General features: G+C 33.7%; 1 protein-coding gene across 15 annotated transcripts in view; it reads left to right on the plus strand.

Moving 5' to 3' along the window:
• The window catches only part of LOC123534096 (RIMS-binding protein 2-like), a 218,840-nt gene that overhangs the window by 91,112 nt on the left and 105,186 nt on the right, over nt 1–22,542 (plus strand). For all 15 annotated transcript variants that reach the window (XM_045316150.2, XM_045316153.2, XM_045316152.2 and 12 more), the window contains 3 exons: nt 12,659–12,769; nt 16,988–17,071; nt 17,718–17,807. In XM_045316150.2, the coding sequence (XP_045172085.2) occupies nt 12,659–12,769; nt 16,988–17,071; nt 17,718–17,807 (285 nt within the window). The remainder of the gene's footprint in view (nt 1–12,658; nt 12,770–16,987; nt 17,072–17,717; nt 17,808–22,542) is intronic.

Raw genomic sequence — 22,542 nt, forward strand, 5'->3', positions numbered from 1 at the left:
GCTCCAAGAAGATTTAGGTCAAGAAGTTTACACAGTAGATTCAGAACAAGCAGTTTTCATATGAGATTCAGAACAAGCAGTTTTGATATTAGATTCAGCTCATGCAATTTTCATATGAGATTCAGGTCATGCAGTGTTTAATTCATGTGAGATTCAGGGCAAGCAGTTTTCATATGAGATTCAGGTCATGCAGTTTTCAATTCTTATGAGATTCAGGACAAGCAGTTTTCATATGAGATTCAGGTCATGCAGTTTTCAATTCTTATGAGATTCAGGATAAGCAGTTTTCATATGAGAATCACGTCATGCAGTTTTCATATGAGATCCAGGACAAGCAGTTTTCATGTGAGATTCAGTTCAGGCAGTTTTCATATGTGATTCAGGTCATGCAGTTTTCAATTCATATGAGATTTAGGACAAGCAGTTTTCATATGAGATTCAGAACAAGCAGTTTTCATATGAGATTCAGGTCATATAGTTTTCATATGAGCTTCAGTTCATGCAGTTTTCATATGAGATTCAGGTCATGCTGTTTTCATATGAGATTCAGGAAAGCAGTTTTCATATGAGATTCAGGTCAAGCAGTTTTCATGTGAGATTCAGGTTATGCGGTTTTTGTATGAGTTTAATGTCATGCAGTTTTCATATGAGATTCAGGACAAGCACTTTTCATATGTGATTCAGGTCAAGCATTTTTCATATGAGATTCAGGTCATGCAGTTTTCATATGAGATCCAGGACAAGCAGTTTTCATGTAAGATTCAGGACAGGCAGTTTTCATATGAGATTCAGGTCAGGCAGTTTTCGTATGTGATTCAGGTCATGCAGTTTTCAATTCATATGAGACTCAGGACAAACAGTTTTCATATGAGATTCAGGTCATGCAGTTTTCAATTCATATGAGATTCAGGACAAAGCAGTTTTCATCTGAAATTCAGGACGAGCAGTTTTCATATGAGATTTGGGTCATGCAGTTTTCATGTGAGCTTCAGGTCATGCATTCAGTTTTCATATGAGATTCAGGTCATGCTGTTTTCATATGAGATTCAGGAAAGCCATTTTCATATGAGATTCAGGTCATGCAGTTTTCATATGAGGTTCAGGTCATGCAGTTTTCATATTAGGTTCAGGTCAATCAGTTTTCATGTGAGATTCAGGTTATGCAGTTTTCATATGAGTTTAATGTCATGCAGTTTTCATATGAGATTCAGGACAAGCAGTTTTCATATGTGATTCAGGTCATGCAGTTTTCATACGAGATTCAGGTCTTGCAGTTCTCATATGAGATTCAGGTCAAGCAGTTTTCATATGAAATTCAGGTCAAGCAGTTTTGTTATGGGCATGCAGTTTGTGTGCATAGAAGATTTAGGAATATTAGGGTTTAAGTTTTGATAAAATCTGTAAAAAGATCCTTTGGAAGCAAAGAATGCAACAAAGAAGAATAATAGCAGATTTGGTTTGATTGAGTCTGTTCATGTATTGAAATGTGCAAGGGCAGGAAGTGTTCACAGATGATAAAAGTTAAGTGCTTTGAATCAAGACGTGTTTATGAAAACATTTGCACAAGAGGAGTTCAAAGACGAATTCTGTAAGCTGTTTACCTGCATTGAAGAATTATGTGGAATATTACAGGGTTTCAGAACAATAGTAGAGCTATATTAGATGATTTAAATCATATTTTAATTGAGGAGAGAAGATTAAGGCCATGCTATTTATTTATAAAAGTTATATAGATTTATATTATCAAAATTTTGAATTTATCCAAGATTTCTTGTAAAAAAAACCATATTAAGGAGAGAGCGAGTACTAAGTAAAACATGGTTGATCAGAAAAACAGTGTCCTCAAATAAAACAATGTCCAAATCTGAATATAAAAAAGCTACTTATTATGATTATTATAGAGAAGATAAGCAGTCAGAAATTTCTATCAATAAAATATACCAAGAGGAATTTGTGGCAGGTGCATTTGATGGCTGTTTCCTACAGACATTGGGTAATCTAATGTTCTTTCTTACTTGATTAATCACAACCATTTTTCCCTAATATCTGAAAGGTCATTTGGCGATTTTCCAGCTATGATGGTGGAGGAAGACCACAGGTGCCCTTCGTGCATTATTTCGACCTTCCGTAAGCAAGTTTGATGGCTTTCTCAAATGATGACCAAGTGAGGCTCGAACCCATGTCAGTGAGGGTAATGATATGTCTGATCAAACATCACACTCTGCACTTTGTGTATTGTGGGCCTATAAAAACTCTATAACTGTTAGATTTTGTTTTATAGATTTTCACCAAATTTTGTTTACTGTGCATCCTTCATGTAGCTGTCTGTTGGATCAGGACTTGTATGTTTTATATATACTATAATGGTTATTAGTTCCTAAAATTCTTCAGTAGGGCGCAGAAACCACAAGGCAGCAGTAATATGTATCAATGGATTTGATTGGATATCTTGCTTATTATTAATATGCATTTTCTGCCTCATATCATCAGACCAGACTAAGTCCCAAGTGAACTCATCAGACCAAACTTTAGTCCCAAGTGAACTCATCAGACCAAACTATAGTCCCAAGTGAACTCATCAGACCAAACTATAGTCCCAAGTGAACTCAGCTTATCTCAGACTTATTAAATCCCCAGACTTCCAGTCACATTGTTAAAGATCATCAATTTTTTCGTATCTGATTACCTTATGCCCAAGCTCACTGTTTCAATGTCTAGACATGGGTAGCTATATGCCACATATCACTGTTTATATTCCTAAACTCACTGTTTATATTTCTGGCCTAGACTTTGGTAGCTGTATGCTAAAGCTCACTCTGTTTTTTTTGTAGCTTTATGCCAAAACTGTTTATATTCCTGGGCCTAGACTTTGGTAGCTATATGCCAAAACTCACTGTTTATATTCCTGGGCCTAGACTTCGGTAGCTATATGCCAAAACTCACTGTTTATTTTGTAGCTATATGCCAAAATTCACTGTTTATATTCCTGGGCCTAGACTTTGGTAGCTATGTGCCAAAACTCATAGTTTATGTTCCTAGACCTAGACTTTGGTAGCTATATGCCAAAAGCTCACTGTTTACATCCCTTGGTCAAGACTTTTGTGGCTATATGCCAATGCTCACTGTCAGTTTGGTAGATATGTGCCAAAGCTCAGTGTTACCACACTCCTGGGTCTAGACTTTGGAAGCTTAGATGTGACAAAGTTTACTGTTTATTTGGTAGATATGTGCCAAAGCTATTTAAGGTAATATTTATGGTATAGGCTTTATAAGCTGTGTGCCAGTGCTTACTGTTTATATTCCTAGGCCTAGCCTTTGGTAGACATGTGCTTGAGCTCACTGTTTTAATAAGTCTTAGGTGTAGGCTTTGATAGAATATGCCTGAGTTCACTTCATATTCCTAGGTGCAGGCTTTGGTAGCTAAGTGATTGAGTTCACTGTTTGTAGTTATAAGACTTAGTAGGCTATGGTAACTATGTGCCTGAGTTCACTGTTTACAAGTAGTTATAAGTGTAGGCTAAGGTAACTATGTGCCTGTGTTCACTGTTTACAAGTAGTTATACGTGTAGGCTATGGTAACTATGTGCCTGAGTTCACTGTTTACAAGTAGTTATAAGTGTAGGCTATGGTAACTATGTGCCTGAGTTCACTGTTTACAAGTAGTTATACGTGTAGGCTATGGTAACTATGTGCCTGAGTTCACTGTTTACAAGTAGTTATAAGTGTAGGCTATGGTAACTATGTGCCTGAGTTCACTGTTTACAAGTAGTTATAAGTGTAGGCTATGGTAACTATGTGCCTGAGTTCACTGTTTACAAGTAATTATAAGTGTAGGCTATGGTAACTATGTTCACTGTTAGTACTTACAAGTGTAGGCTGAGTTAACCGCTTCTTTTCTAGGTTAAGGCTGTGTAACTATAGGCCTAAGCTCACTGTGTCTTTTTCTAGGTCTAGACTTTTGTAACTATGTGCCTGAGCACATTGTTTATATTTCTAGGCCTTGGCTTGGATTTCATGATTGAATTAATCCACAATGTTTAAAGGTCAAAATCCATGAACTGAAATATTCTGGTTAAACAGCTTGTCTTTGCTGAACCCTGAAAATTCATTCTTTCCTATCTTACACTCATCTTTTGGTCAAAGATCAGAGATAATGCTAATCCTATTAGAGAGAACATTACCATAGAAAAAAGTGATGACTGGAGAGAAAAAGTAATGACTGATGCCTAGTTAGATAAAACAAATGAAAGTGGTAGTATTCTTTATGAGAAAATTGTATGTTTTGTATCTGCCTATGTAATGTCTTTGTATGTTAATTCTCATATTTCATGTTTTTGTCTTTTTGAATTTTTCAAAAATTCTGATTACATCATTTTCTTCTCTCTATTTCTGTCTTGTCAGCTTTAAGAATGTTGTCAGCTGCTTAAGCTTTTCAAAAACAAATAAGCGCTAGTACATATACAGAACCAAGAAACACTGGTAATGGCAGTTTCTAAGATCAAAGATTTTGTTGTTGCATTAATCTGCATGTATTTATTCCAGCAAACAGATTTATTTAATCCACAAAATCCTCATAAAGTTAAAAAGGTAAAGTTTCTTGTTTAACGTGGGTAGTCAATGGAAGTCCCCACCTGGAATGGATGGAACAACTCATTTCCAGCCGAGCCCACAGCTGGTGTCATATTTACCTCCCCAGCATCCAGTCTAGGCTGATACTGCTGGAAACAGTACCAATTTAAGTTTATCACCCAGCCCTGAACACTAGTCGGAATATCAGCCGCGACTGGGAATTGAACCCAGACTACTTGTGTTGTAGTCCAACCTGCTAACCTCATGGTATGAAGTAGCCATTTTGGTCAAAACCCTGAATATTTTTGCCAAGAAAACTTAAAATGTTGTGAAAAGGTGAAATGGTCCAATTCGTATATTATTAGGAATTCTAATGAAGGTGATATCTCAATTAGAATTAATGCGGAAATAGTGGCAGTATGTCAGTCAAACATAATTGGTATTTTTTCTCAATGACATTTTGTTCCTGACTGGGAATTAATTTCTTTCTGTTCTTCGGATGGCTGATTTGCATTTTTTCCCTAGATCTCCTGGTTTTATATGGCATCAGGTTTTCAAGGCAAAAATAGAGAGAGAAAAAAACAATGTAATGACAAAATATTTTTTACCATGCTTTTGGTACAAAGAGGTTAAATTGCTTAAAAATGTTGTTAAACATGCAGCATGCAGAATGAAATGAGAAAAAGTCATACCAGATCAAAGTAAAATTGCAGTTAAAGTTCTAGAAAAAAATAGAGTACAATTGTTCAATTCATTTTGGAGTTTATATAGGAATGTTAAGTGTAAATAGTAGTATTTAGAATCAGTAGAAATTTACAAATCTAACTCCATGATGGATGAAATAGAAGAAAAATAGCCTGGTCGTCAGTTAATAGGATTAAGATAGATACTGACTATCTCTTATTGTCAACAAGTTTCTGTTTCCTTGTGCACTGTGAAATTACAGTGGATGGTTCATCATCTAACTTGGTTTGTAGCATCACTGCAAGGTCCTTTCCCAAATTTGTTCAAGTGGAGCTGTTTGACCCAGGAGCCGCTAGAGTTTAAAAAATGAAAAATAAAACAACCCTCAAATGCATGACATCTTCCCTTGACACTCTGGCTGGACCTTCATCAAACTTGGTCGGTAGAATCATTGTAGCAAACTTGTTTAAATAGAGGCACGTTCCTCCTTTTATGGGCCATTGGAGCTAAAAATAAAAAAACCCCACTCATGAACTGCTTGATGGATCTTTATCAGACTTGGTCTGTATCATCATTGTAAGGTCCTCCCCGCAAATGTATTCAAATGATTCTATTTGGTCCCTTTTAGGGGCACCAGAACTAAATACAGAAAAAAAAATCAAACATATTATTTTGAAGTTAGTTCAAATGGTAACACACGATTGTGCCATCACAGCAAGAATATAGAAAAATCTTAAAATAACTTATTTCGATGAACTCGGTAAAGGATGTTCACCAAACTTGGTCAGGTTTCAGAAGCAAGGTCAGATGGTCAAGGTCTTCTTCAGGTGAGTGACTTATTTCCCTATGGGCCTCTTGTTTTGTCAATTTTAAAAGGTCATAATTATCTGTTTTTAGAATTCATTATCTGAAAATTAGGACAATGAAGGGCACAGTAAGTCCCCTTGGTCAAAGTGAGTAGGGATGATTTTGTTTTCTGTTTTCATCCCTAAATATCAGAATCATTCAGCGAAAGACAAAAGGAGTGTCAAAGTGGAAATGAAGAACCAAAAATACCTTAAAGTAATCCCCAGTATATGGAATTCTAGACGTTAATTCATTTGCGGGATTTTTGTAATATGCTGGAAAATGGCTGTAATGGATTTTTTCATGGCACATTAGCCCGACAGAGCTCTGAAATTATTTATGCCGACCATGTTATTTGTGTCATAGTGAGCAATAGGTTTCCTGCTGTTCTACGTAAATTACACAATTTATCATTTTATATTTGATATTAGAATAGAAAAATTGTTAATGGCTTTTTCGTCTGCAATTTTGTACAAATTTATATGCCAGGATTTTGCTGGGAATTTTAAGGTATCTTAAATTGCAAACTTCCAACTGCTTTTTGTTGGAAAAATATACTCTATGAGAAAATATAGCAAGATACAGTACATCTGCAGAAATGTTCGAAGACAGTTGACCGAACTGACTATTTAATAGTGTAAGATCATTAAAGATGAAGCTTTGAGTCTTCTTTCGGCATCAATAGAACAGAGATTTTCTTAAAGTCACCCCGGCGAAATGGAATTAATGAAATCATGAATTTTTCATCACCATTATGAATTATTCATGAACTGTTCTGGATTACTTCTTAATCTAACTTCATGAACTTTTATGCATGAAGTGTCGTTTGATCTACTTCATGAAGATATCAAGCATTATTGACAGATTCATAAAATCCTTGAAATATTCATGAACAAGTTTAAGAATGAATCGAGATTTTTTCATGAATGTCAATATACCTATAGAATTCAAGAAAAATTCTTGAAAAAAATGATGAACATTTGATGAGCAGTTTAAGAATATTAAATTCTTAAAACATTCTTTATGTGTTCTTAAGAAAAAGTCATGAATATTTAATGAGTATATCCATGATTCATTAAAAGTACTAAAATTCAAAACCTTTTTATAGTTCAGTGCCAGTTCTTGAACCTAAATGTGTGTTTCTGAACTGTCCATTCATTAAACATAAAACTTAGGTTGACCTTTTACAATAAATGAATAAGTTCATGAACTGTTCATGAATGTTCATGAACATTAAATTCATGTCACATAATCAGTTTCCATTATTTTGTTGCATGCTGGGAAATTTTTTGCACATGTGATTCAGTAATTTTTTAGAAGTTTGTGCAGCAAATGAGAAGGAAATATTTATCATACTACGGTAAGGAATGGTTTAAAAGGAACATAAGTATACTGAATATCAAATTTGTAATTATGGTGTTGTTATAAATCATTCATTTTAAAAATATAGAATCCTTCTAAAATGTCACAACTTTTCACGACCCTGAAGCTAAGCTAGTATCTAAATTTCAATCTTGAGATTAAAGTAAATTATACATTGTTTAACTTAATGTTTTGTATTTTATACAGCAATTTTTTACTTCTTATTATGCTCCCAATCCCACTAGACTTGACTCAACATTTCATTTGTTGAGGGTGGAAAAATGTCATTGTGAATTCTGAACAGTAAGTCGGCTTATGGAATCGCATTTGTTCGGTGCTTCCTTCATGCGTTGAAAATTCTTGTCATAACCTTTGAAACAACTGGGTGAATTTCAATGAAACTTGGCCACAATTAATCCCTAGTACCAAAGTTGCTCCTAAATGAGAATATTATAGGGTCACCTAGGTCAAAATCAAATTGACCTTCACATTGAAATTTATATAAAAAAAAATTCTTCATGAAAAGTTCAAGAAAAGCTCAAAAAGTTTCTTCATGAAATTCATGAAATTTACTAAAAATAATTCATGAAATATTCATGCCAAAGAAGTGAACTGCAAATGAGACAATGAAATAAAGAACAAAAACTTCATGCATTATTCATGAAGTGTTTTTTAAGAATATTTACATGAAGTCTTCATGAAGAATTATTAATGTACAGTTCAAGAACTTTTCATGCAAAATACCCATGCTTAATTTCATTTTTATGCATCCATCAATTTTACTGAAAAATACCTCATGAAGTATTCATGGCAAACATGTGAACTGAAAATGAGACAATGAAATTAAGAACAAAAACTTCATGCATTATTCATGAAGTGTTTTTTGAAGAATAATTGCATGAAGTCTTCATGAACATTAATTAATGCATATAAGGTCAAGAATTTTTCATGCAAACGATACATGCTTGATTTTATGCATTTTTATACATTTTGTTGTTCATGAATTATTCATGAAGTTACATTTCATGAGTTGTTGATGAATTTGTCACTTCTTCCTCATGAAGACTTCATGAAGTCCTGCGTGAAGTAATCATGCAAACTTCATGAATACTTCATGAAGTATGAGTATTCATTTGCAGGGGCACATTTAAGCAACTTTTTTTTGAAGTTTTCATTTTCATATAATATTCAGAAGGAACAAAAAGACCCATAAGTTTTATCGTTTTTTTTTTAATGAAATTTTAAAATTACCCCCCCCCCCCCCCCCCCCCTTTAATATGAAAACCAATTTCTTTTGGTTTCAGTGTAGTTCCTAGTTTTACATTTGCATTTGATAGATATTAGGATATTTCAACAATCTGAACTAAAATGCAAATTTAAAGATGGTATTATGGTTTAGCCATTAGATAAAATATGCTATTTTAGAGACTTAAAATTCAGTTATAGAATGTTTGAAGTATTTATAAAAAATAACATGCCGCCAGCGAGCCACTGGCTAGGTGCGCTTGCATATTTTCCAAACATCTTTTTGATCAAGCATCAAGGTCATGTTCACCTTGAGCATCGAAATGGTATTTCGTTTAATTACTCGGTGTTTCTTCATCACCTAAATAGTTGACTGGCCAGGAAGTGGGGGGCATGCATGTTCTTGAAACATCTCATGTTTCATTTAGATTTAGTTGCATCTTTTCCTCTTCTTCACATTTCGAGGGCTTAGAGCGAGTCTGTTTGCTTCTATTTCTATATACACTTAGACTAGTTTCGCTCTGAGCCCGCGATTTGCGATCTACAAACTGTAACTGATTTGTGTGTGAAATAAACATACATGTCCATTTACAGATACCCTGCAGGTATTTTCCCCTTTTTTCTGCAATTAATCGACCATTTACTTCTCTAAAAAAAAAATTGACTTTTCAATACAAAATACATAGTACAAATTGACAACAAGAATGTCATAAATTCATGCCGAAAGCCAACAGGATGATATTAGTTTGACATTTACGGAAAATTTGCCAAAAAAACCAACATGATAATTATGAATAAGTAGTAGCAGCTCATGAAGAGAATCTTTTATGTTGACAGAATCATTATACTGGCAACAGTAAAAGATGGTATATGTGTCATCGTACATGAGTTCTCAGTTAAAACGGGAAGGTGACAGTATTTAGTGTCAAATTAGCTTGCTGCTTGCTGACCACTTGTAATAGATCTGTGTCATGTAGGTGTTCGTTAGGGACAATTATGTTTTGTGACAAAAATTTGTTGCCATGGTAACTGTAGTTCTGTATGCTCAGTAACTGTGATTAGGCTGTTGCATTCTGGTACTTAAGTGGAGGTAATTGCTTCAACAATTTGAAGTATTTTTATGTTAAATGCTGTAAACAAGTGAATTTTCATTTTCGTAGACAAAAAAAGAATGTGATTTTCATGATATCAGATGTCTGGAATAAAGCAAGAACAAAACATCATAGAAAATCTGATTATAGTTTATTACTGCTCGGTAATTTAATGGATGTTCAAGGCGGTTTTCAGATTTTCTGTAAATTTTGTTGTTTATAATCTGTACGGTAGAAATAGTTTATTAAAGTTGTGAGAATGAACATGGCTCAAGTGGAAGACTGGAGAGGCTTTCCAAATGGAATATCTCGAGGAGATGGTAGGTAATATCAGTAAAAACTCTGTGATGATATAATATAGGAGCCATAAATGATACTAACTATATCAGAAAGCATGAGAAACTGTATCATTGATAGCATAAACAGAGTAATTATGTATTAGGTGACAGTTTTAATGTGATGGTGTTATTTGAGGCTGAATTCAAAGATGAATTTAGGGAACACTATAACCTTGCTGAGGAATTGAATGAGGTTCCTGAATGGTTTTTTAGCCTTCACATTAAAGAAGAATTAGACTAGTATTTATCTCACCTGGTCGTCGCGACGGCGTCGCAGCTGGCATCACACTTGGTTTAAGTTTTGCATGCATGTACATCACTATCTGATTTAAAGCATATGCTTGAAATTATTTATTCTTTTCTAGTCAATTACCACTCACTGGTCAAGTTCCATTACTTAACATGATTTTGAGCAATTATCCCCTTTTGGACTTAAAAATTTCTGTTAAAGTTTTACATCATGATACATCTCCAAAACTAATGCAGTATTGATATTGAAAATTACATGTGTCAGGGTTATAACTAGTTGATGCCACAAGTCATAACTCTGACCTTCAGTTTGCCAAATTATGCCCTTTTGTACTTAGCAAAATTGTTAGTTAAAGTTTTGTGTGCAAGACATACAGTATTACTAATAAGGCATATAGATTGCAAACCTTACCTAATTTCTTTTTCAGATCAAAATTTTACCTAACTGGTCAAGTCCCATACACTTGACATTAGTTTGGCCAAATTTTGCCCCATTGGACTTAATGAAAATTCTGTTAAAGTTTTTGGTGCAAGTACATACAGTTTACTAAAAGGCATTATTATGATTTAAACTAATATATTTTCTCAATTTTCTAGTCAATTACTACCTATGGGTCAAGTCCCATAACTTTACTATGTATATTTGAGAAATTATGCCCCCTTTTGACTTAGAAAATATCGGTTAGTTTACATGCAGTTACTATCTCCAAAACTATCAGATTGTTAAATTGAATTCACATTGTTTCGGTATATTACAAATTTGATGAAGCAAGCCATTAATCTGACATTATTTATGGAAATTTATGCCCTTTTGGACTTAGAAAATCCTGGATTAAAGTTTAGCGGCAAGTACAACAGCTATACAAAAGGCATATAGCTTTGAAACTTTTTATTCTTTTCTAGTCAGTTACCAAACCTCATGGTCAGTCATAAACTCTAACAATGTATTTTGAGCAAATTATGCCCCCTTTTGGACTTAGAAAATTCTGGTTAAAGTTTTACATGCAAGTTACTATCTCCAAAACTAATGCAGATATGGAAATGAACTTACACATTTTTCTTCGGTTATTAAACTAGTTGATAGCACAAGTCCATAACTCTGATATGCATTTTGGTCAAATTATGTCCCGTTTCGAACTTAAAACTCTTTTGATATTTAACATTTTGGGTAATAATTTCCTGCTTCTGTGACAATATTTCGAATAGTCGAGCTTGGCTGTCTTACGGACAGCTCTTGTTTTACCTTTTTTCACATTAAAGAAGGAATTAAGAAGCTTGTGGAATATGTGATCTTTTACACCTGGTGTGCCAGACTGAAGTCAGGAATCCAGCTAGGAATTCAACATGGTTTTGTTTCTGTTTTGTTGACATTTCTCTTTCTGTTTCTGCATTATGTGAAAATTTTTGATCGCTCTATTGCTTTTAATTTTTCCTGGTTCTTAAGTTTCATTTTGGTTTTAAATGTGAAATGGCCTTTAGTAATTTTCTTATTTTTTTTGATACCTACAAAGTTTCTGTCTGAAGCATGTATTTCACTGATGAATGTAAAACCTTGTATTCAGCTCCCATCTGATATGAAAAGTAATTTCAGTGGTAGGACTACTTGCTTTAGTTGTGATGCCAAAATTAACTTAATGATGGCCTGTCAAGGTTCCATGCATCAAAAAGTTGACCATTTCAAACTAGATTCCAGCCAAATTTGTCTAATAATATCATCAGTTTTGACTGATGTAACAAAAGAAGTGGTATATTTATATAATAAAAGGGTCATTAAAGCAACACCTTGACCTGCAATGATGCATTCAGCTCTGAAGGATTTTGCTAGACCAGATCACAGTTGATGCCAGCACCTTGTGGAATTCAGGTCTGGCAAAATCCATCTGGAGCTGAATACAACATTGAAGTTCAAGGTGCTTTTACGATTTATTGTGTTAATATCTGTATCCCTAAATGTGTAGACTTGTGTGAACTACGGTATATATATGAGGTATAAACAATATAAGTGATTCTGCAAATGTATCTGTGATTGTGTGAACGGTATCCATGAGGTTATAAACTTTATCCTTATTTGGTATAATATAGAATGTAAATGTATGTGTCAGTTACTGTGGAAACAGTATCAGGTGTCAATGCTGAGTTATTTTGCCAGATACACTTCAGAATATTTCATATTGAGTCACATTGTTCGAATATTACAAATTTTGACAGAACTGGATGTGTAATAAATTTTGATTTACTAAAGGAATATTTAACAAGTTTGTTTTATATTTTCAGGATTCTAAAGTAGTGAGTGCTGAGAAATACAAAGAATTAGAGGAAACAAACGAGACACTAAAGAAAGAGATCCAAAAACTAGAGAGAGCTCAAAGTGATACTGAAAGACTTGTAAGTATTTTGTGATACAGTCAAACTTTTATGGTTAGCATAAAACCACACAATGCTATGTGGTCTTTGTAGAAGGTTTGGCTGTAGATCTTAATGGTGTCATTGAATTCATGTCATAGACAGCTTTACTGTGCTAATGGAACCTCGATAAATGTTTAAATGAAGCTATGATAAATTGAAGAAACATGTAATCCATTTTTTCTCAGTAATAATTCTAGGTCTGTAAAGGCAAAAAGACAGAAAACAGGTTTCTGGAACTTCGAGGAACTATTAATTTTTGCAATTATCATCAAACAAATTGAGTGTTGATGTAGTATATATGTCATGGGTGATACTTGCTCCATGCAATAATGCTTATTGTCATAGAGCAGTCACTGTTGATAGTTGATCTAAAGTTAAATATTTTAAACTAAATCCAACATCCAGTCTGAAATTTAAAGATTTTTATATCATTTATAGCTCAACTGTTCAAAGAATAGTCTAGATATTCTACTCACCCTGGCATCAGCGTCACACCTTGGTTAGGTTTGAAACTTATTTTTTAGCTTGACTATACGAAGTATATGGAGAGCTATCCTACTCATCCTGGCATCGGCGTTGGTGTCTTTCTGCGTCCCCACCTTGGTTAATGTTTTTTTACACTTCCTCTTTTTTCTCCTTATCTCTGTAGTTACTTTATCACCCACATCATATGGCACAAGGGCCATAACTCTCACACCGATAGTTCATGTATTACCCCTCCCCCCCTTTTTACTTAGAATTTCAAGTAAAAGTTTTGATGCACTTTCACTATATCTCAGTTATTACTAAACAGATTTGATTCAATTTTAAAATAGTTGTTCAACATCATCACCCACATCATATGATACAAGATACATAACTCTGGCACTAATTTTTCCTGAATTATGCCCCCTTTTACTTAGAATTTAAGGTTAATTTTGATGCATTTTCACTATATCTCAGTTATTACGAAATGGATTTGATTCAAACTTGAAGAAGTTGTTCCACATCATCACCCACATCATATGTAACAAGGTGCATAACTCTTGCACCAATATTTTATGAATTATGCCCCCTTTTGCTTAGAATTATACTTATATAGTGTTTTGATACACTTTATCTTTACCTTATTACTTAATATTTTTAAGTTTCCTTAGTTGTGCCCAGTTTCACTATCCCGCATCGTAATAGTAGAGTGCACTGTTTCTTGTGACAGCTCTTGTTTCTTTTTCTAGGTCAATAACCAACCTCACAGTATGAAGTCCCAAAACTCTGACAATGTATTTGGGGCAAATTATGCCCCCTTTTGCACTTGGACAATCCTGGTTAAAGTTTTGCTTGCAAGTTACTATCTAAACTAAAACTAATGAAGAAAATGATTTGAAACTTCAGTTGTGTCTTCATGGTTAAAGTTTTGCATAAAGGTCTCCAAAACTAATGCAGATACTGGATTGAAACTCTATAGATATTTCTACATTTAGGGTAATATTCCTGCTTCTGGGACAATAATTCAAATAGTCTAGCATTGGCTGTCTTATAAACAGCTCTTGTTTTGTCTGGTCTGTAACTTTTATATGCACAAGATATTCTGTTAACTTTGACCATTTTGTGTTGTAATTTTTCTGACTTGGAACGTCAGCGTGCTGTTACTCACATCACATAGCAGAGGCAGCCTTGTCCTAGTCACTTTTCTTGTTTATAGGCAGTATACAGTTACCTACAAAACAGTTAAATAGGGTGTAAATAATTGATCAACATTTCGATCTCACAGAGAATTCTGTATTTACATTGTTGAAGGGTGACTATTGAATTAATTCATAGACAGCAAACATAAGGAAGTGATAATGTATCCACTTTCAGGAAATGACAAAATTATGCAGCTTAGATTGCATGAAAGGCAAGAATCAACTGGATGTTTTCATGAAATATCAAAATATCGTCAGATCAATTTATTATGAACCTTACTTTATTCTGATATGAACTTATTGTTTGATCCCAAACATGTCTTTATAAGTAATGAACAACATGCTATTCTTTTGTCTGAGACTCGTCTTGTTTATGGGGGTTTCCTGTGACTTGGAAAGATATTGCAGTTTAGTAAGAAATCCAAGAATGCTTTAGGTTTTCAAACCGTCACTCGGTCAGCTATTTAAGGAATGGTTTACCAGTTACCTTCCTGTCTGATGCTGGTTTTAAAGAAAAGGATGTTGGAAGAAAATGTGTACGAGGGAATGGTGCTCATATTTTTTAGTCAAAATGGCAATCCCTTTTGATATGGGTGACTGTAATAAATGAAAGCCTGCTCAGTCTGCTATGCAAGGCAATGAAATAGCAAGTCGCAAGTTCAGTTAGTGTTAAGGTAGATCTCATGGACTCAGTTAAACTGCGTCTGCTGTCATTTTACTTTGTTGAATTCTGTGCTTCCATAGGGTTTTCTTATAGATTTCATTCCAGGATATTATGACAGAATTCAATTTCTCCTCCGTCTTTGATTTTCATTCTCAGGAATAGTTGGAAAGTTGTCAGTTCTTGTAAAGAATCTAGAAGTACTGGTATGGGTAATCATTGTACAGTTGAAACCAAAACAAAATGTTTGCTTATCAAAACAAACATACGTTGTATAAGCCATCAGGAATTTAATCAAAAAGTTGTAACCTGTGATAACTAAAAAAGTACAAGACATTTTTTTCATGGAACTTGCAACATGGATAGATAGCAATATGGGGAATATTCATTATTTTATATTTTCTGTTTCTTTTTCCATTTATACATCTGCTTCAGTCACAAATGGTGATAGATTCGGTCACAACTTTAAAAGTGCAAGAGGTTTTTTCATAAAACCTTGGGCCTGAGATAACAATATGTAGAATATACAGATAATTTTATTTTGTTCTGTCACCTGTTTCATTGTCTTTCTGTTTGTCTGTCTGTCTGTCTGTCCACCTGTCAGTCACAAAAGATATAATGCTTTTTTTGATTGTTTATGTACAAGACATGTTTTCATGAATAACCTGACATATAGAAGTTATGTTATTTGGAGAATATGTAGGTTCTTCAGTCAAATTACAATGTAAAAAATGTGGTTGGTATGATAGGAAATATGACGGTATATATTTAAGGGAGTTAAGTCATTTCTGTCCCATTTGTATGGGTGAAAAGCAGTTGCTTCCCCTATGTGGATAGTTCGCATATTGGGTGGAAATGCAATTTTTCAGTATCAGTGTAGTTTTAATTGCATAATACATTTATCACTCAATTGATTTGCTTATTCTAGTATGTTCGTATTTGCGAAGAATTACAGCAGATTTGTGCCAAGACACTTTGATCTTCACAGTTGCAGTACTGTAATATTTTAGGCTGGTAGATTATATAAGATTCCGTTTAGTTTTAATATAAATGAATACAAGTATATATGTTTGAGACAACCTGCAAATCATTTTACCATGCAAGAGCAGAATTACTTTATTGAAATTATACAATCAGTCTTGCACAATGGAAATAAAAGTGAAAGGTTTTATTTGTGCATGTTTCTTCTCAAAGAGAGGTTGCTCAAAGATGTCTGCGTTTTTCGTTATAGTGGAAAAAGTGGTAAATGCAGTTTATTTACATGTGTTTCAGTGAATTTTTAAATACTGGAGTGAAATATATGTGGCTTTTTCAGAGTAAAAAATATCAAATTTATTGTTGCTTTGTAGAGAACGACACTTGAGTAATTATGGAATAAAGTGACTTATAGAATTGAAAATCTGGAAAATTAAGGCAAAATACAATGATAATTTTAAAAATATACAAAGATAGAAATATATGCACCTTCATATAGGAAATTAACAGAAATATAATTTCTCACAGATTTAACTTTTTCCTTCATGAACAGAATTAATTGTGATTTCATGCTGTTACGCTATGTGGGCAAAATTTGCAAAATTGAAAAGACAACGAAAAAAAGTTGCTAAACAATTGCGATGCAAACTACACGGAATCCCAGTAAAATTTCATATTCCTGATGTGTAGATTTTGATGTGCAAGCCATGTTTTTTAGGGTCAGTTTAGGCATTGTGGATCTCTGTGACGTTGGACTTGGACATATTGTGTTTTTTTCCTCTGACAAACTCTAGTTTGTCATTTAAATGCCTAGATTAGCATGTGTTTTTACAAAGCAACATTGAATAATTATTGATATTGCAGAATTATGTTATAGATGTACACCTGTATTTTCAGGAGATCGAACTAACTCAGAAGAAGTTAGAGTGTGAAAGACTGACACGGGATATTGAAGAGCAGAGAGAACTCTCGAAAACCCTTGTAAGTATGGTGTAATAAAAGGTATTTCAGCATCACTGATTTTTCGCTAAATTTAGAAACCCTCAATTTAATCTTTTAATAAGCCTTAAATGTAGACTAAAATTATTTAAAATCAGATGAATTATGTCCCAATGCATGCTAGTGTAGAAAAAAATCATCCAATGCAAATATTACTAACAGTGCAGTAAACATTTGTAATTAGTATTGCCACCACCATACGTTTTTGCCTCAGAGAAATAGGAAGCAAGAATATATAGAGGATGCTATCTCATGGACTTGCTGGAAGTCCAGAATTCTATCACAGAACATGTCATGCCCATAAATAATATCTGCAGGGTCTGCTTAGATACTTAGATAGTGAACCTGTAAAAATAGTTTGAAGTTTCTCTTCACTTAAGTATTCTCCAGATGTGATTTCAGTATTCTTTGACTGATACAGTAAGTCAGGTACTCATATAAGTAACATTTATAATCAAGGAATGTGGAAGCACCAATTGCTTGGAAATTGTTGATTGTTGTTATGAATTCATTATCTTAAACTATTGATGTGAAATAGAAAAAAAAGAAGACAAGATATATGGCTCTTTAGCAGTGTATCCTGATATATCATCTCAACATACAAACAAATGTTTTGTTTTTCTGCTAGGAAAGTGAACTCACAGCTACTTCTTCAAAGAACACAGAACTTACTGAGCAAGTGTCAAGTCTTCATGACCGTCTGCAGCAATTAGAAAAGGTAAGTCATTTTACTTGTGTGTGGTGCAAATTCTTTATTTTGTGTACGTAATATAGTGTCCTTGGAATTGCAAATCAGGTATTATTGAAGATGATTGTTTGAAATTGTTTTGCTCAGTTTAGTCCCAAAAGAATTGAGACTTAGCCTGTGTAATCAAGGGAGGTAATTCCTAACACCATGTTCACTTAGGAAAGGGAAATAAAAGAAGAATGGAAAAGGTAGTGTTTCTGTTACAAAATTAAAAAAAGGTGAAAAGTGACAGTAATACTGTTTTCTTTAATTAAAAGGAAAGAGAAAATACTTAAAACAACAATAAAACAACTTTAATTTCAAATAATGGTAATAGATAATAATTGCTCCCATGATGTTATATGTTGTAATCATAAAGTTCTCTCTGAAAATAGTTTATTATAGGTTTTCTATTAAAATGATTTTGAAGGATGTCTATTAGACATGAAAGAGGGGAATTCTGAATAATCAATACCTAATGTGTTATCTAGCAGTGATATCTTTAATTGATGCAATTTTCAGGACAATGAAATATTTAAGCTCATTAAAACTCTACAGCCTGTAACTCATTTTTAGAGCAACTGAATGGCCAATCCTTGAAACTGTCTGTTAGAAATACCTCATTATCTGTTCATAAAACAACTGTTTGTTAGAAATACCTGGCTGTTTATTCATGAAACTGTCTGTTCGAAAAATCTGGTTGTCTGTTTATGAAACTGTCTGTTAGAAATATCTGGCTATCTGTTTATGAACTATCTTTAAAGAGATTTCATGCTGTCTGTTCATGAAACTGTCTGTTACACATTCAAGGCTATCTGGTTATGATACTGTCTGTTAGAAATATCTGGTTGACAATGAAAATATCTGTTTAAGATATCCAGCTATCTGTTAGAAATACCTGCCTATCAGTCCATGAATGCTTCTGTTAGAAATACCCAGTTATGTTCATGAAACTGTTACGAAAAACTGTCTATTGGTTCACAAAACTGTTGTAAAGATATCCAGCTATCCGTTTTTGAAATTTTCTGTTAGAAATACCTGACACTGTATTAGAAGAACCTGACATGAAACTGTCTGTTAGAGATATCCAGATGACTTTTTCATGAAATCATCTATAAGAAATACCTGGCTGTCAGTTCATGAAACTTTCTGTTAGCTCTACTTCATGTTAGAGATATCTTTCGGGTAGAAATGCCCAGCTGTCGATAAAACTTTCTGTAAGAGATACTGGCTGTCCATCAATGAAACTGTTTGTAACTGAGATACCCTGTTATATATCTGTAACAGTAGTAGGAACTTAGCAGTTACAGGTACCAGCTATAGGTCTATGAAACTGTCAAAGATACCCTGCCATCTGTTTGTAAAAATGTTTGTCAATAATCTGTCTATATTAAATACCCAGCTATCTGTACATGAAACTGTAAAAAAAAAAGAAAACTGGTTTCCATAAAATTGTCTGTTAAAGATACCCAGCTATAATATGTTCATGAAATTATCTGCTAGAGAGAACCAACTACAGGTTGTATATGCTGATGAAACAGTCTAAAGCACTGTGTCCACAAAACTGTTTACAAGTGATGCCGAGCTATCTGTTCTTCAGATTGTCTATTTTGAATGTCCACAGTAGTATACTTACATGAAAAAAAGCAAGAGTAAACAATTTATTCAATCTACTACCAGAAGGCTTAAATTGTCCCTACAAGCAGGATCTTCTCCAGACATAAGGTGATATTGACAGAGGATATTCTATGTTTTTGACATATCCCAGGAGTACTAGATATGGAACTCGAATCACATCTATTATCTATACTTGAGCTTGTTTTCGGGAAAAGATCAGGTTTTTGGTTTTTAGCTCGACTATTCGAAGAATAAGTAGAGCTACCCTACTCACCACGGCGTCGGCGTCACACCCTGGTTAAGTTTTTCGTACCAGTCCACATTTTGACAAAGTCTTTTGAGATAAAGCTTTGAAACTTTCAACACTTGTTTACCATCACCATGTCCAGTTATAGGCAAGAGTATATAACTCTGTCAAGCATTTTGACTGAATTATGGCCCCTTTTGACTTAGAAATCTTGGTTAAGTTTTTCGTACCAGTTCATATTTTGGCAAAGTCTTTTGAGATAAAGCTTTGAAACTTTCAACACTTGTTTACCATCACCATGTCCAGTTGTAGGCAAGAGTACATAACTCCATCAAGCATTTTGGTTGAATTATTGCCCCTTTTTTACTTAGAAATCTTGGTTAAGTTTTTCGTACCAGTCTACATTTTGACAAAGTCTTTTGAGATAAAGCTTTGAAACTTTCAACACTTGTTTACCATCACCATATCCAGTTGTAGACAAGAGTACATAACTCCATCAAGCATTTTGGCTGAATTATGGCCCCTTCTGACTTAGAAGTCTTGGTTAAGTTTTCGTACCAGTTTATATTTTGTGTAAAGTGTTTGACATACGGCTTTGAAACTTCCATATCTTGTTCTGTATTATATTCTCTATCAATAGGCAAGAGTACATAACTCTGTCATCTTTTTTGGCTGAATTATGGCCCTTTTTGAACTTGGAAATTGGTTCTGTTTTCATATATGTCCATGTTTAGTCAAGACTATTTGACATATGGCTTTTAAACTTTAAACACTTGTTTATCATTATGATTTCCATCTGCAGGCAAGAGTACATAACTCTTGACAACTATTTTGGCTGAATTATGGCCCTTTTTGGACTTTGAAATTTTTGTCAAAATATTTGAACTGTGGCTTTGAAACTGTTAACACTAGTATATCAACATGATTTCCATCTGTAGGCAAGTGTACATAACTCTGTCAACTATTTTGACTGAATTATGACCCTTTTTGGACTTGGAAATTAGTTAAACTTTTCATACAAGTCTGTGTTTGCCTAACATATAACTTAATAACATATTTGCCATCATGGTCACACATTGCCACTTAGTACAAGACTAATCCAAATCCACAAATACAGGAAAAATTTTTGTTTAATCCATTTTTTTCTTTTGTCTGAAAATCTATGGAAATATTTTGACCCCATTCTTCAATCAATTTTTCGAATAGTCGAGCGCGCTGTCATCCGACAGCTCTTGTTTTTTCAAATAAGTCCTACTGGCATTGCTAGTGCAAAGTATTTTAGGTACTTTAGTATTTCATTAAAATAGAGAATTAGCCTAACATTTAGCCATTTATTGAAATTCAACTAAAATGAACAAAAAAAAAACAACAACAACAAAACTACATTGTAAGGAGACATAGATAATCATGAATCAATAAAACATGATGTATTGGACAGGCCTACTGCAATAACTTTAGAATAATTGACATTTTCTAAATATTGAATATTTGTAGGCATTTATATTACTTTAAGTGGGTTGAATTCAGTAATTGTTGATTTATTCAATAATGGTACAGTAAAAGGAAACCTTTATTTGTTTCCAATATGATACATTGTATTGTATTTCCTCAGACTGGAAGAGAGAAATTTTTCCAGTAATTTCAAGTTCAAATTCATATTTCCTTCTTATGTATGGATCTTGGACTTGTTATTGATTTCTTACATGTTTTTTTTGAAATTCCACTTTTATAAACAGGCTTTGCATAAAGCCACCAGTAGAACCGCATCTAATCTGCAGTGAAGACTGCATTTTTAGCAAAATCATTGAATTGTAGTCAAGTAGACAGTTTCTGTGGAAAAAGCAGACTGTGTCATTGTAGGTTGATTTATCAGATCTCCAAGTGTTAATGCAGGTTGGACATGGCTTTCATATAAAATTCACTTACGGGTAGATGTTCCTTCCCCTTAATCTAGTGCTTTATCTTCTTGTCTGGAAAAAATATCCCCAGTGTTCTAACAGCAAGGTTACTCTGGAAGTACAAAACCATTAAATTTTTACGACAAGGTAAACTTTTCTAAATGACACTTTTGTCTCTAAAAAGGAAATGTTTCATGAACGGTTAACTGCATATTTGGTGAGTGAATTTGTTTTAGTCTGGAAAAGTTCAATAAAAAAAGATTTCTATCAGTGGTTAGTTCAATAAAAACATAACATTAAAGCACAACTTCAAAGCTCAGTCATGATACAGACAACAGATTGCTCGAAGATTAATGAAATTTAAATTGTTGCTGAAAATTGAATAAGAACATAGAATTTCGCTTAGGTTTCAATTGAACAGAGTTCATTGAGTTAGATGTTAATAACGTTAACATGGTCTTATAATGTCTGTCTTAAGAGTACATTTAATTTAGCTCTTAAGGTAAGTATACATGTTTGCATAAAACTTTTCTACAATGTGTAGAACTTGAATAAACCCTGATTTTTCCAAATTACAAATTTGGCAAATGAAAAAAGGTGGAGACATGTACTGTATATTTTTCCTTTTTTGCTGGACTAATTTCATAATGGGAGTTATGGAAAAGTCTTAATTTAAAGCCATGCTCCTTTAAGGTAGTGATTATGTCATCCCACCACACAGTGGTGTGGGAGACATATTGATTTACTTCAGTCTGTGTGTGTGTGTCTGTCTGTCTGTCTGTCTGTCACAAATCTTGTCCGCACTCTAAGTCGAACATTTCTCATCCGATCTTCAACAAACTTGAACAAAATATGTTTGACCATAAGACCTCGGCCAGATTCGATAACTAGCCAAATCCGCCCAGGCACTTTTGAATTATGGCCCTTGAATTACTGATTGGATCCAATCATCTAGGCCGTGATT

The sequence above is a fragment of the Mercenaria mercenaria genome, chromosome 12 (genome assembly GCF_021730395.1).
Source record: "Mercenaria mercenaria strain notata chromosome 12, MADL_Memer_1, whole genome shotgun sequence".
Taxonomy (NCBI): domain Eukaryota; kingdom Metazoa; phylum Mollusca; class Bivalvia; order Venerida; family Veneridae; genus Mercenaria; species Mercenaria mercenaria.